Source organism: Leucoraja erinacea, chromosome 1 (genome assembly GCF_028641065.1).
Source record: "Leucoraja erinacea ecotype New England chromosome 1, Leri_hhj_1, whole genome shotgun sequence".
Taxonomy (NCBI): Eukaryota; Metazoa; Chordata; class Chondrichthyes; order Rajiformes; family Rajidae; genus Leucoraja; species Leucoraja erinaceus.
The window spans coordinates 124,382,781-124,396,182 of record NC_073377.1 but is presented as its reverse complement, the minus strand read 5'-3'; the positions used below and the strand labels follow the sequence as shown (position 1 = coordinate 124,396,182).

Here is a 13,402-nt window from a genome sequence, read left to right as displayed (position 1 = left end):
GTTAAATGAACCATATCACATAATTTAGAAATGAGCTCTATCAGTACCTATTAAGAATGTTCTTTAACATAGTCACAGATTAAAAAAGGAACAGCTAATGCACTTTAATGAGATCACTGAAAGAGCTGCTACTGTATCATGGCTTGCAGAAGGAAACTGTATAAACGTTTGGAAGAATGAAGTTTTGGGCAGCATGGTGGTACAGCAGTAGTGTTGCTGCCTTGCAGCGCCAGAGACATGGGTTTGATTCTGACTATGGGTGCTGTCTGTATGGAGTTTGTACCTTCGCCCTGTGATATATCGGGTGCTCAGCTTTCCTCCTACATTCCAAGGACGTGCAAAGTCAAAGTCAAAGTATCCTTTATTGTCATTCAGACCTTTCGGTCTGAACGAAATGTTGTTGCCTTGCAGTCATACATATAATAAAAATAACAAAAACACAATAAACACAAGTTTAACATCCACCACAGTGAGTTCACCAGGCACCTCCTCACTGTGATGAAAGGCAAAAATCTTAAAGTCTTTAAGTCTTTGTCTCTTTGTAGGTTTGCGGGTCAATTGGCTTCTGTAAATTGCCCCTAGGGTGTAGGATAGGGCTAGTGTATTGGTGATCATTGTTTGCCGTGAACTCAGTGGGCTGAAGGGACTGTTTCCATGCTGTACCTCAAGTAATAAACTAAACTAAAATATTTTCTGTCCGATTCTCAAAAGAGTATTCTCAAAAATGTACAGTTTGTCAAAAAAAGTGAATCTCTCAAAATGCTGACATCCATTTAATACCCGTGTTGTACTTCATTCTTTCCATGATTAGGCAACAAGAGGGAACGCCAAGCCAACAGGGCAAATCTCAAAGTGTACAAAGCAACAAGAATACATTGCAGTGGAGGCATTGTCCAAACTCCGAGCTTCTATTAGAGACAAACTGGAACACAAGCAGAAAACCGATATATGCACACATGTTAAATCCACGTCGGAAGATTCCATTCAAATTTTTCAAATGCATATCTGTTCAATGAGATGGAAGACCATTCTGACGACAATTAGTTTTTAAACTACCTAGAAGTATTAGAAAAAAAATTCAAATTTGCTGATTTGGGAATGATGGAGGGCAAACTTAAAAAATCACAGAGAGATAAAGACAAACAGCAAGATGCTAAAGACAAGAGCCGGAAACAATTACAGGAGTTACACACTTCAGAGGAACAACTGTTGGCTTCCCCATCACCTGGGAAAAGAAAACATTCTGGATCTTTTCCAGGGGAACTATTGGCTGATTTAAATACAAAAACTTTACAAGAGTACCTGATCAAATTGAAAGAGGAAAACAAATGCAGAGGTGACAGAATAGCAGAACTTGAAGATTATATTTTAAAATTAATGAATTTACTACGTTTAGCAGAGCCTGAATTCAAAGGGAGTGAAGCTGATGACAATCAGAAAATTCTTGAAGAGAAATTAAAGGAGTATGTGATTCAGTATGAGGGCAGTAAAGAGGAGGCAGCAACGCTGAAGAAAAAGTTGATGGAGATGGAGGTTTCGTGCCATCAGCTTCATTTTGAGTGTGACGCTCTTAAAGGAAAGCTGGCCTCTGTGAGGGAGCTAGAATCACTGGATTCCCAAAGCAGTGACGAGGAAGGTCAGGATAAAGACAGTGCCAAAGCAGAGCTTCTTCAAAGAGTCAAGAATTTAGAGGGACTTTTAAAGCTTAAAGATATGAGTGAGAAGGAGCAGACAGACACCATCAAGGATCTTGAAGCCCGACTTTTGCAAAGCCAGGAGAATCAGAGGCTTCTTAGCTCACGCTGTGCCAAGTTGGGTCAATTGATGAAGCAGAAGGAAGATATTGAACACAAGTTGGAGGAGAGGTACAACCAGGTGGAGCAACTACAGATAGACAAGGAAAGGTCTGAGGAAGAGTACCAGGAGCAAATCAAACTTTTGTTTGATGAGATCAAGGAGCGGGATGATGCTCATGGCCAGCTAGAGGCAATGAACAGAGATCTGCTTCAGAAAATTGAAGAGTTAGCAGAATGCAGAAAAAGACTTGAATTAAAGACTGACAAATTAAAGGGGGATCTGGAAGAGAGAGTGAGCTGTGAGTTAAAATTAAAAAAGCAATGTTCAGATCTGGAAAAAACGGTCCGAGACTGGGAGCAATTTGAGCAGCAAATGAATGAACAGTTCAAACGAGTAGAAGGAAAGCAAAGTGGCAAAATTAAGAGTCTGAGGAAACGTCTTGAGGAGAAAGATGAAGCTTTAAGAAAAACCTTGCAGTCAATGGAAGAAATGAAACAAAGTGCCAAGAGGGCAGAGAGCCTGGTTCACGAAAGGCAGGAGTGCTCTCCGGAATTTCTTCAGGAAAAGGCAGAGCTCAAAGCTGAGTTGAGCAGAAAGACTGAGGCTGAAATAGACCAGGCGGGATTCATCGTGAAAATGAGAAGCAGGTTTGAAATGGAGCTGAGTGCGAAGAGCAAAGAACTGGATCACTTAAAAGATGAAGCCGACCATTTAACTGAGGAGATTGGTGAACTTCAAGAGCAGCAAAGGCAGCAAAAGGAATCTGAGAGGAAGTTGCAGGAACGAAATAGGATGCTGGAAGAGCTGGTGGGAGAAATGCAGGAAGGAGAGACCAGGAACTTACAAGAAAAAATAACACGCATGGAGAAGCTGCTTGTTATGAAAGAAGAAAGTGAGGAGAAATTTCAGGCAAGGATTTCCAACCAGGATACTCTTCTGAAAGCAATGGAAGAGACGCAGGGAAGGCTGGCCCAACGCAATGAAGAGTTGGGTGTCAAACAGCGTGGGATGAGTGAAGAACTGCATCGTTGGAAAACAAAGTGTTCCAGCCTTGAAAACTTTGAGAGGGAAGTTAAAGTGCAAACACGATGTCAGAGAGACAGGATAAAGGAATTGGAGATCACCAAAGCTGATCTGGAGGCAAAACTTCAAAAGAAAATCAGAGAGTTTGATGAGCTTGACATTTTGAAGAGAAAGGAACAAGCAAATATAACAGCAGAGCTTAAAAAGATTGAAGAGCTCGAGGTCAAAGAGTCCATCTGCCAAGCAGCAAAGCAAAATCTCGAAATGCAGTTGAAAAAGAGGATAAAAGAAATTGAAGTTTCTGAAGAGAATGTGAAGAGCCTGAAGGGAAAACTTGAAGAGGCAGAGGAAAAGTGGAGTGAAATAAGGAAAGTAGAAACTGCTCTTCAGCAAGAAAAGAAAGCACTTGAAACCCAGCTCGCCAAAGAGTCTCAGTTGGCCGTCTCTTTGGAGGCCATGGTTAAAGAGGAATGTCAACAGTCACAAACTTTGACGGGAGAGCTGTACACCAAAGAGGCAGCTCTGCGATCTCTGCAGGAGGAGCACTCACTGCTGCTGGCCAGAATTCAGGATTTAGAACAGGTAGGTGCAAGATGTTACGGGGCCAAGGATTTGGGGTCTGAGAACGATGGCATGGAGAACAGATCTAAACTTTGGAGCCTGGCCTTCTGAAAAGACATAAGCGCTGTCTTATTGTTGAATATGGCTCTGGATACTGCATTTGTTGCAGAGGGACATTTTGAGGGATCGGTTGGGTTATCAAAAATTCCAGCAGGATCTTAATCGGTTGGGCAGGTGGGCTGAGGAATAGTTAAATGAGTTTAATGCACAGAAGTGTGAGGTGTTGTACTTTGGGAAGCCAAACCAGAGCAGGACCTACAGAGTGAATGGTAGGGCTCTGAGGAGTGTTGTGGAGCAGGGGAATCTAGGAGTGCAGGTACATTGTTGCATGAAAGTGGTATCATCTAGTAAGTAGAAGGGTGGTCAATAAAGCTGTCAGCACATTGGCCTTCATCAGTCAGAGTATAGAATTGGGAGGAATGTTACAGTTGTCCTGCACATTGGTGAGGCCACATTTGGAGTAATGTGTTAAGTTTTGGTCACTTTTACAGGACAGATGTTGTTAACATAGAAAGGGTGCATAGAACATTTATGAGGATGTTGCCTGGAGTCAAGAGCCTGAGCTCCAGGGAGAGGTTGAGCAGGCTTGGACTTTATTTCTTGGAGCGCCAGAGGATGAGGGGTGATCTTATAGTGTACAAAATCATGAGCAGAATAGATAGGGTAAATGCAGCCTTTTACCCAGAGTAGGGGAATCAAGAACCTGAGAATATTGGGTTTAAGGTGGGGGGGATTTAAAAGGAACCTGAGAGGCAACTTTTTTTAAAAGAAAGGGCAGTAGGTATATGGAACAAGCTGCCAGAGGAGGCAGTTGTGGCAGGTACTATCACAACGTTTAAGAAATATTTAGACAGATACATGGAGGGGATAGTTTTGGAGGGATATGGGCCAAAACCAGGTGGGATAAGTGGAGATGGGGCATGTTGGCCGGTTTGAGCAGATTTGGCCATGGGCCTGTTTGTACACTGTATGACTCTGACTCTAATCTGCAAGGTGGCAAATTGTGAGATGGATGCCTGCAATCAACATAGACCCTGGAGACCATCTAGCTGGTTCCAGGTGCCTGTGAGGAAGGCAGTAAAATGTCTCCTATGCATTGCAGCCATGGGCTTAGTGTGGGCAAGGTTTACAGACTCACACAGCTCTGGCATTCAGTTTAGACACATGGTGCAGGAAAAGATGACATAGCCTGTCAATGACATTGGAAAGATGAATATTCTCTTAAGCATTTGGTCTTCTTCAACCCCAATTTGAAACACATTTGTACAGGTACATGGATAGGTTAGGTTTAATGGGATATGGGCCAATTGCGGGCAGGTGGAACTCGTGTAGATGGGGCATTTTGGTTGGCATGGATAGGTTGGCCCTAGGGGGCCGTTTCCGTGCTGTATGATTTGATGTGGCGCAGCGAGTGGAGTCTTGTCATAGTTTCAATCCTAACCTCTGGAGCTACCTGTGTAGAGTTTACATATTCTTCCTGTGACTGCGTGGAGTTCCTCTGAGTGCACCAGTTTCCTTCCACTTCCCTGGGAGAGAGGTGGGGAGGAGTTATAGAAACATAGAAAATAGGTGCAGGAGTAGGCCATTTGGCCCTTCGAGCCTGAAATGCCATTCAATATGATCATGGCTGATCATCTAACGCAGAATTCTGTACCTGCCTTCTCTCCATACTCCCTGATCCCTTTAGCCACAAGGGCCACATCTAACTCCCTCTTAAATATAGCCAATGAACTGGCCTCAACTACCTTCTGTGGCAGAGAATTCCAGAGATTCACCACTCTCTGTGTTAAAAAATGTTTTTCTCATGTCGCTCCTAAAAGACTTCCCCCTTATCCTTAAACTGTGACCCCTTGTTCTGGACTTCCCCAACATTGGGAACAATCTTCCTGCATCTAGCCTGTTCAACCCCTTAAGAATTTAGTAAGTTTCTATAAGATCCCCCCTCAATCTTCTAAATTCTAGCGAGTACAAGCCGAGTCTATCCAGCCTTTCTTCATATGAAAGTCCTGACATCCCAGGAATCAGTCTGGTGAACTCCCTCTATGGCAAGAATGTCTTTCCTTAGATTAGAAGACCAAAACTGTACGCAATACTCACCAAGACCCTGTATAACTGCAGTTGAACCTCCCTGCTCCTATACTCAAATCCTTTTGCTATGAATGCTAACATACCATTCGCTTTCTTCACTGCCTGCTGCACCCGCTGAGTTTCTCCAGCAATTTTGTGTATCTCCTCCCATACTTCCGCCCTCGGGTTCCTCCTCCTCCCTTTTTCCTTCCTTCTCCCCCCATCAGTCTGAAGAAGGGTTTCGGCCCGAAACGTCACCTATTTCCTTCGCTCCATAGATGCTGCTGCACCCGCTGAGTTTCTCCAGCAATTTTGTGTACCTTCTGCCTACTTTCAATGACTGGTGTACCATGACACCCAGGTCTCGTTGCATCTCCCCTTTTCCTAAACGGCCACCATTCAGATAATAGTCTACTTTCCTGTTTTTTCCTCGCATTTATCCACATTATACTGCATCTGCCATGCATTTACCCACTCACCCAGCCTATCCAAGTCACCCTGCAGCCTCCTATCATCCTCCTCACAGCTAACACCGCCCCCCAGCTTTGTGTCATTCGCAAACTTGGAGATGTTGCATTCAATTCCCTCGTCCAAATCATTAATATATATTGTAAATAGCAGGGGTCCCAGCACTGAGCATTGCGATACCCCACAAGTCACTGCCTGCCATTGTGAAAAGGACCCGTTTACTCCTACTCTTTGCTTCCTGTCTGCCAGCCAGTTCTCTATCCACATCAATACTGAACCCCCAATACCGTGTGCTTCAAGTTTGCATACTAATCTCTTATGTGAGACCTTGTCGAAAGCCTTCTGAAAGTCCAGATATAACACATCCACTGGTTCTCCCTTATCCACTCTATTAGTTACATCCTCGAAAAATTCTATAAGATTTGTCAGACATGATTTACCTTTTGTAAATCCATGCTGACTTTGTCCAATGATTTCACCACTTTCCAAATGTGCTGCTATCCCATCTTTAATAACTGACTCTAACAGTTTCCCCACTACCGATGTTAGACTAACTGGTCTGTAATTACCCGTTTTCTCTCTCCCTCCCTTTTTAAAAAGTGGGGTTACATTAGCTACCCTCCAATCCTCAGGAACTACTTCAGAATCTAAAGAGTTTTGAAAAATTATCACTAATGCATCCACTATTTCTGGGGCTACTTCCTTAAGCACTCTGGGATGCAGCCTATCTGGCCCTGGGGATTTATCGGCCTTAAATCCATTCAATTTACCTAACACCACTTCCCGGCTAACCTGGATTTCACTCAGTTCCTCCATCTCATTTGACCCCCAGTACCCTGCTATTTCCGGCAGATTATTTATGTCTTCCTTAGTGAAGACAGAACCAAAGTAGTTATTCAATTGGTCTGCCATGCCCTTGTTCCCCATGATCAATTCATCTGTTTCTGACTGCAAGGGACCTACATTTGTTTTAACTAATCCTTTTCTCTACATATCTATAAAAAATTTTGCAGTCAGTTTTTATGTTTCCTGTCAGTTTTCTTTCATAATCTATTTTCCCTTTCCTAATTAAGCCCTTTGTCCATCTCTGCTGGACTCTGAATTTCGCCCAGTCCTCTGGTAGGCTGCTTTTTCTGACTAATTTATATGCTTCATCTTTTTTTTTGATACTATCCCTGATTTCCATTGTTATCCACGGATGCACTACCTTTCCTGATATATTATTTTGCCAAACTGGGATGAACAATTGTTGTAGTTCATCCATTCATTATTTAAATGCCTTCCATTGCATATCCACCATCAACCCTTTAAGAATCATTTGCCCGTCTATCTTGGCCAATTCACGTCTCATACCCTCAAAGTTACCTTTCTTTAAGTTCATAACCTTTGTTTCTGAAATAATTATGTCACTCTCCATCCTAACGAAGAACTCAACCATATTACGGTCACTCTTGCCCAAGGGGCCACGCATAACAAGATTGCTAACTAACCCTTCCTCATTACTCAATACCCAAACTAGAATAGCCTGCTCTCTTGTTGGTTCCTCTACATGTTGAGTTAGAAATGCCAGTAACATGTAAATTACTTCCCATTTTTAGACAATTCTTGGACAGTTATAGACAATTCTGCTGTGGGAAATACGGTTCCGTCTGTCGACTTGATCTCTGCTCCATATAATATTGTATTAGACTAAGTGGGACCCGTTGGGTCCCTGTCACACAGGAGGCTTGGTCCCCAACGCAAAATTCCACCACTCACCCATAGCCCCCAACTACACAGGCGCAGTTCATTTACCCTAATCCCTAACACTCTCTCCCCCTCCTCTTCACCTTCCTTCTTTCCCCTCTCCTCCTCCTCCCCTCCCTCACTTTTCTCTCCCTCTCCTCTCCCCTATCCTCAATCCCACCCTCCCTCCATAAAGCCTCTCTCCTCCCTACCCCACTATCCTTCCTCACCTCCCCCACTGCCCTCCTCTCCCTCTATTCCCCACTCCCTACTTCCCCCACTTGCAGTCTCCTCTACTCCCCCCTCCTCTCCCTCTATTCCCCCTCCTCGCCCACTTTCCTCACCTCCTCCCTCTTCTTTTCCCTCTCCTCCTACCCTCCCCAACCCCTCCCTCACCTCTCCTTTCCCCTACCCTCAGTCACTCCCTCACTCCCTCCCTCCATAACTACTCTTCCCTCCCTACTCCCCTCCTCTCCATCTATCCCCTCACCCCATCCACTCTCCCTCCCCAGGATCTCGAGGTTGCCGCTCCTCTACCTTCTTGTGTGCCCCGGAGGAGCATCAGCCATCGGCGCCCTCAGATTCAGGCCGGAAGCACCAGCCGGCATGTGGGGGGGGGGGGGGGGGGGGGGGGGCTGGTGGGGCGTCGTGGGGGGAGAGTTCGGAGAAAAGACAGGGAAGAGCCATGGGGGAAAGGGGGGGTATCACGGGGGAGGGGGCAGGAGCCAGTGAGGGGGACCAGAGGGGAAGGGGCTGGAGCTGCGGGGTGTTGCGATGGCGACACATTTGGGACTCATAGCAGGTGCTGGACGCTCTCCTATGCTGGGATTAGACTTTCCGCTTTCCGTTTGGCGACATCCCAGACTCCGCGCCGGGCTGGGCCGCTTCCGGTGCCTCCGAAAATTGTGTCCGGGTGGAGACTTCCGCCGGCCACCCACAACTTCCCTCAGCTCCAGTAAAGACGCGATGGTGCAGGAAGGGGAGTGACAGGAAAAGAGACCAATCCATGTGCCGCTGACTGGCAGGAGAGGAGATTGATCAGCGCACGCGCTGTTTTACAATTTTGAAACCTCACTAACGTTTACAATATACTACCGATCGGAATAAAACTTGTTGCACTCACAGCAATGGAGAACGGTGAGTCAGCTGATGAAAGATCGTAGCTCTTCCGCAAACCTTTTTTTGCGCAAATAGAAAAACTGCGCAAACCGGAAAGGCACAAGATCAGAATATTAGTTATGTATAAATATCTCAATTGTGCCCACATTCAATCTTCTCCTTGCCAATGGAAATAAATTCAGACATAGCTAAAATATTTCATCCAAAGTAGTATCCTGGTTTATCCCCTCCGCCCCCTCTCCAGCACAACATTCAGTCGCTCTTGGTTGCTGTCTTACAGCATTATTTTGTGTTGACAAAATAATAATGTAGTCACTAAACATTATTTTGTTCTCAATATTGATACCGATCGCATAAAACATGACAGAACTAAAAGGTATGAAGTGAAATCATTCTTGTGGAGAAACTGTTTCAATAATTTCTTTATTTTTAAAGATTGGAATATATAAATGTGTGATTGTAATATTGATTTAAAATGGAAGCCTTTGTGTTAAGGTAATGTGAAGGCTCTTAGTAAAGGTTTATTGTTGGAGTTCCCTGGCGCTGTAAAATTAGAGTGGTATATCCATTTCACAAGTTGGTTTGTCCAATGAAACTGAAAATGTCATCAATAATGAAAGGACGTTTTCACTCCTTTGTTGGAGATAGCATTTAAGCAGCAGGTTGCCAGCAAAGGTTGGTTCAGTGTGAAAATAACATGCTGTTCAGAGGCAGGAGAGTCCTCAGCTCAAGCCCTTCTCGGGTTCAGTTGATTGCAGTAAAAGCATCAGCAGTTTGCTGCAACTACAAATGGAGCCCTCCGTCGATAAGGTGCAAAAGTTTAGTTATCCCGTTATCTCACCCAGGGATGAAGGCACAGATGTACTGAATGTAAACGTAACCATTGGTACCTCCTGGCAATTGCAGGACCTGGAGGAGGCAAGGAAGAAAAGGACAAGCCAAGATGAATGGGAGACCAGCAATCGAACAATTGACGCCATTGACCAGAGGCTGGGGGACTTTGCACAGTCTGAGAAAACACTCAAGGAAACCATTAGCAACTTCATAAAGGCAGAGGCTGCTTTACAAGGAAGGTAATGAAAATGGCTACATTACTGATTCTGCTTCTCTTGTTTCTGACAGTTTCAGACTGGTGCTGTTAGGAAAATGAAACGGCTGCAAACAGGTCTCTTGAATTTCAGTTGTTATTCTCTGCCTTTGGCTGCAGACAGCAGTCCGATGACATAACCAATCTCACTTGACATTTCTAGCACAATTCCCTTATCAGGATCGTGGTGGGACTCAATGTGCTGGATTGCAGAAATCAATATAATCACATTGACAGCTATCCTCAACAAATTCTTAAAAATAATAATTCAATACCAAATCTGCTGTCTTGAATAATCATTGTTCATGGAAAATCTTAAAGGGCCGTCCCACTTACACGATAGGTCGCCAAAAATGTTCACCATGCTGAAAATTCAGTGGCGACCAGAAAGACGCTACGACTCTTTGGGTGACTCCTCTCACGACCATATAGGCAACCCCTGGCGACCTCTCACGACCATATAGGCAACCCCTGGCGACCTCTCACGACCATACAGGCGACCCCCTGGTGACATGCTACAACACCTGCAACATTTCGCCAGGGGTCGCCTGGATGGTCGTGAGAGGTCACCGGGGGTTGCCTATATGGTCGTGAGAGGTCACCGGGGATTGCCTATATGGTCGTGAGAGGTCTCCTTGTCACCCAAAGAGTCTTAGCGTCTTTCTGGTCGGCGCTGAATTTTCAACATGTTGAAAATGTTCGGCAATCTATGACGGGTGCCGGCAGTCGCCAAAAAGGTCGCAAAAGTGGGACAGGCCCTTAACTTTCTGAATGAACTTCAGAATATCATGAAAAATACATGAACTCAAAGGTAAATTTCACTCAATGGGGAAATAAATATTCTGGGACGGCTTGTTGATCAAACTAGTGCAGATGCAATGGGCTGAGTAACCTTCTTCTGCATAATGTTAGGTTTCGTATATTAAAATTCCGAAACAAAGCCGCCACGATGTAGCTGCAAGAGCAGCTGTCTAACAGCTCCAGTTGATCCTGACCTCTGATACCATCTGTGTGGAGGTTGCATGTTTTCCCTATAACAGTGTGATTTCACTGGGTGATTCTATTCCTCCTTGCATCGTAAAGATATGCATTTCAGCAGGTCAATTCACCACTCTATATTGCGACAGTGTGTAGAATCTGGATATAATGGACGTGAACATAGGGACAGAAATAGGTTGGGTTAGTGTAAATTAATGCTCAATGATCACCACAGTCTCAACGGGCTGAAGGGCTTGTTTTGTGCTATTGGACCTCGTGAATCCAAGTTTCAGCATTGCCTAAATTAACCAAACATTATGTACTCTTTGAAATACAAATTGTAACATATTGTGTGTGTTAGAGATATACAAAACATCTCTCGAGCCAGCAGAAATTCTTAGTAACTATAACACGATTATTGGAAAAGAAAGCAAAGGACAATAAAACATTTTTAAAACTGCAGATACGAGAAAGCAAAAAGAAAGTAAGAAACTGCTGGAAATGATCTGCCGGTCAGGTCAGGACACATTAGGCCTGAACTGCTGAGTACTTCCAGCACTTTATGTTCCATGTCTCTGTGAAGTTGTCAGACACAATAGGGCGGTCATGGTGGCGCAGTGGTAGAGTTGCTGCCTTACAGCGAATGCAGCGCCGGAGACCCGGATGCACTCCCGACTACCAGTGCTGTCTGTACTGAGTTTGTACGTTCTCCCCATGACCCGCGTGAGTTTTCTCCGAGATCTTTGGTTTCCTCCCACACTCCAAAGATGTACAGATTTGTAGGTTAATTGGCTTGAAACTATTTACCTCAATCATTTAGACTACAAACTATTTACCTCAATCGTTTGCAAAAGACTCAAGACTTTTGTACCAGATCTGATTAATGAAGACCAAACTGGATTTATTCGGGGGCGTCAAACACAGGATAATATTAGAAGAACCCTCCACATTGTGGATAATGCTCAAAAAAGGGATCCAAATATGGTCCTGGTCAGTTTGGATGCAGAAAAAGCCTTTGATAGTGTTAGTTGGGTATTCTTATATGAAGTACTGAGGAGATTTGTGTTTCAATGAAGATGCAATTCGGTGTATTAAAACAATATATCAGGAGCCTACAGCTAGGAATAGGTTAAATGGAAACATATCAAAAAGGATCCAGTTAGAGAGGGGCACAAGGCAAGGATGCTGTCTTTCTCCTACTCTCTTCGTTTTGTATATCGAACCCTTAGCACAAGCAATAAGGCAGAGAGAAGACCTGCAGGGGGTCCAAATAGGGGGGAAAGAACATATAATTGGTCTTTTCGCTGATGATATCATTATTTTTCTTGAACGACCAGATATATGTCTCCCAAATCTAATGAACCTATTTGAAACATATGGATACTACTCAGGGTATAAATTGAATATAACAAAAACACAAATTCTTTCATTCAATTATTCTCCATCCCAACAAATCAGAGATGCATATAATCTGAAATGGAACTCTAAAACGATGCAGTATCTTGGTGTAACTATAACCAAAACACTTTCCAACTTGTTTGAAACTAATTATAACAAAATTGAAGAAAACATCAAAAAGGATGTTGAGAGGTGGTCGACCCTTCCTCTAGACTTCAGTGCCAGAATACACACAGAATAAACGGTAAAAATGAATATCCTACCTAAACTACTATATTTATTCCAATCTCTCCCAATTAATGTTCCCCAAGATAAATTCATAGCCTGGGATAAAATGATCTCTAGATTCATTTGGAATAGCAAAAAACCAAGAATAAAATTAACAACACTCAACTGCCGAAAAGCAAGGGTGGAATGGCTTTACCAAATCTGAAGAAATACTTTTATGCAGCTCAACTCAGACCTCTGGCTTGTTGGTGTAGACCTGATTATGAATCTCGATGGAAAGAAATGGAAAGGGAGATACAGGGTTACCAGACCCAGATTTTGGTGGGAGACAAATATCTGAGAGGGGCTTTGAGACGTGCTGTGGATCCAATAGTAGCATTTACGTTAGAAATATGGAATGTTATAGTGGAAAAATACAAATTAAAAAAGGGGTTCACACATTGAAGTGGTTCGCATATGACTCAAAGTTTAAGCCAGGAATGTATGATTCAAAATTCAAAGAATGGGCACAAAAAGGCATAACGGCAATGTATACAGTTTCAGAAAATGGCGAGTTTATGAGCTTTCAAGATTTAAATTCAAAGTATGGTCTCAAAAACAAAGACTTTTTTAGATACTTGCAATTAAGAGACTACTTTATAAAAGAGATAAAGCCAGAACTAGATGAAACTTCAAATAATGTGATCAAGGTGATTGTGGATGCATACAAACAGAAGGGGTCTCGGGTCATCTCTGCTTTCTACCAAGCTCTGGTGGAAAGCGGGGGAGAATCAACGCTCTACATAAAAACAAAATGGGAAGCAGAATTAAAGATTCAAATAACAGAAGAAGAATGGTATCAAATGTGTGAAACACAATGTTCATCCACAAGCTCACTAGTATGGAGAGAAT

At 43.5% G+C, this 13,402-nt stretch overlaps 2 protein-coding genes across 6 annotated transcripts in view; both read left to right on the top strand.

Moving 5' to 3' along the window:
* LOC129701614 (janus kinase and microtubule-interacting protein 1-like) overlaps positions 1-1,051 on the top strand; it is a 320,171-nt gene extending 319,120 nt beyond the window's left edge. For both annotated transcript variants that reach the window (XM_055642935.1, XM_055642929.1), the window contains one exon: positions 812-1,051. In XM_055642935.1, the coding sequence (XP_055498910.1) occupies positions 812-1,051 (240 nt within the window). The remainder of the gene's footprint in view (positions 1-811) is intronic.
* A 47-nt stretch (positions 1,052-1,098) lies between these two features.
* The window catches only part of LOC129701593 (myosin-13-like), a 125,631-nt gene continuing 113,327 nt past the window's right edge, over positions 1,099-13,402 (top strand). For all 4 annotated transcript variants that reach the window (XR_008724218.1, XM_055642879.1, XM_055642873.1 and 1 more), the window contains exons 1-2: positions 1,099-3,402; positions 9,727-9,893. Coding sequence is in view for 3 of the 4 variants with exons in the window: in XM_055642879.1 (XP_055498854.1) it covers positions 1,099-3,402; positions 9,727-9,893 (2,471 nt within the window). In the remaining variant the exon portion in view is untranslated. The remainder of the gene's footprint in view (positions 3,403-9,726; positions 9,894-13,402) is intronic.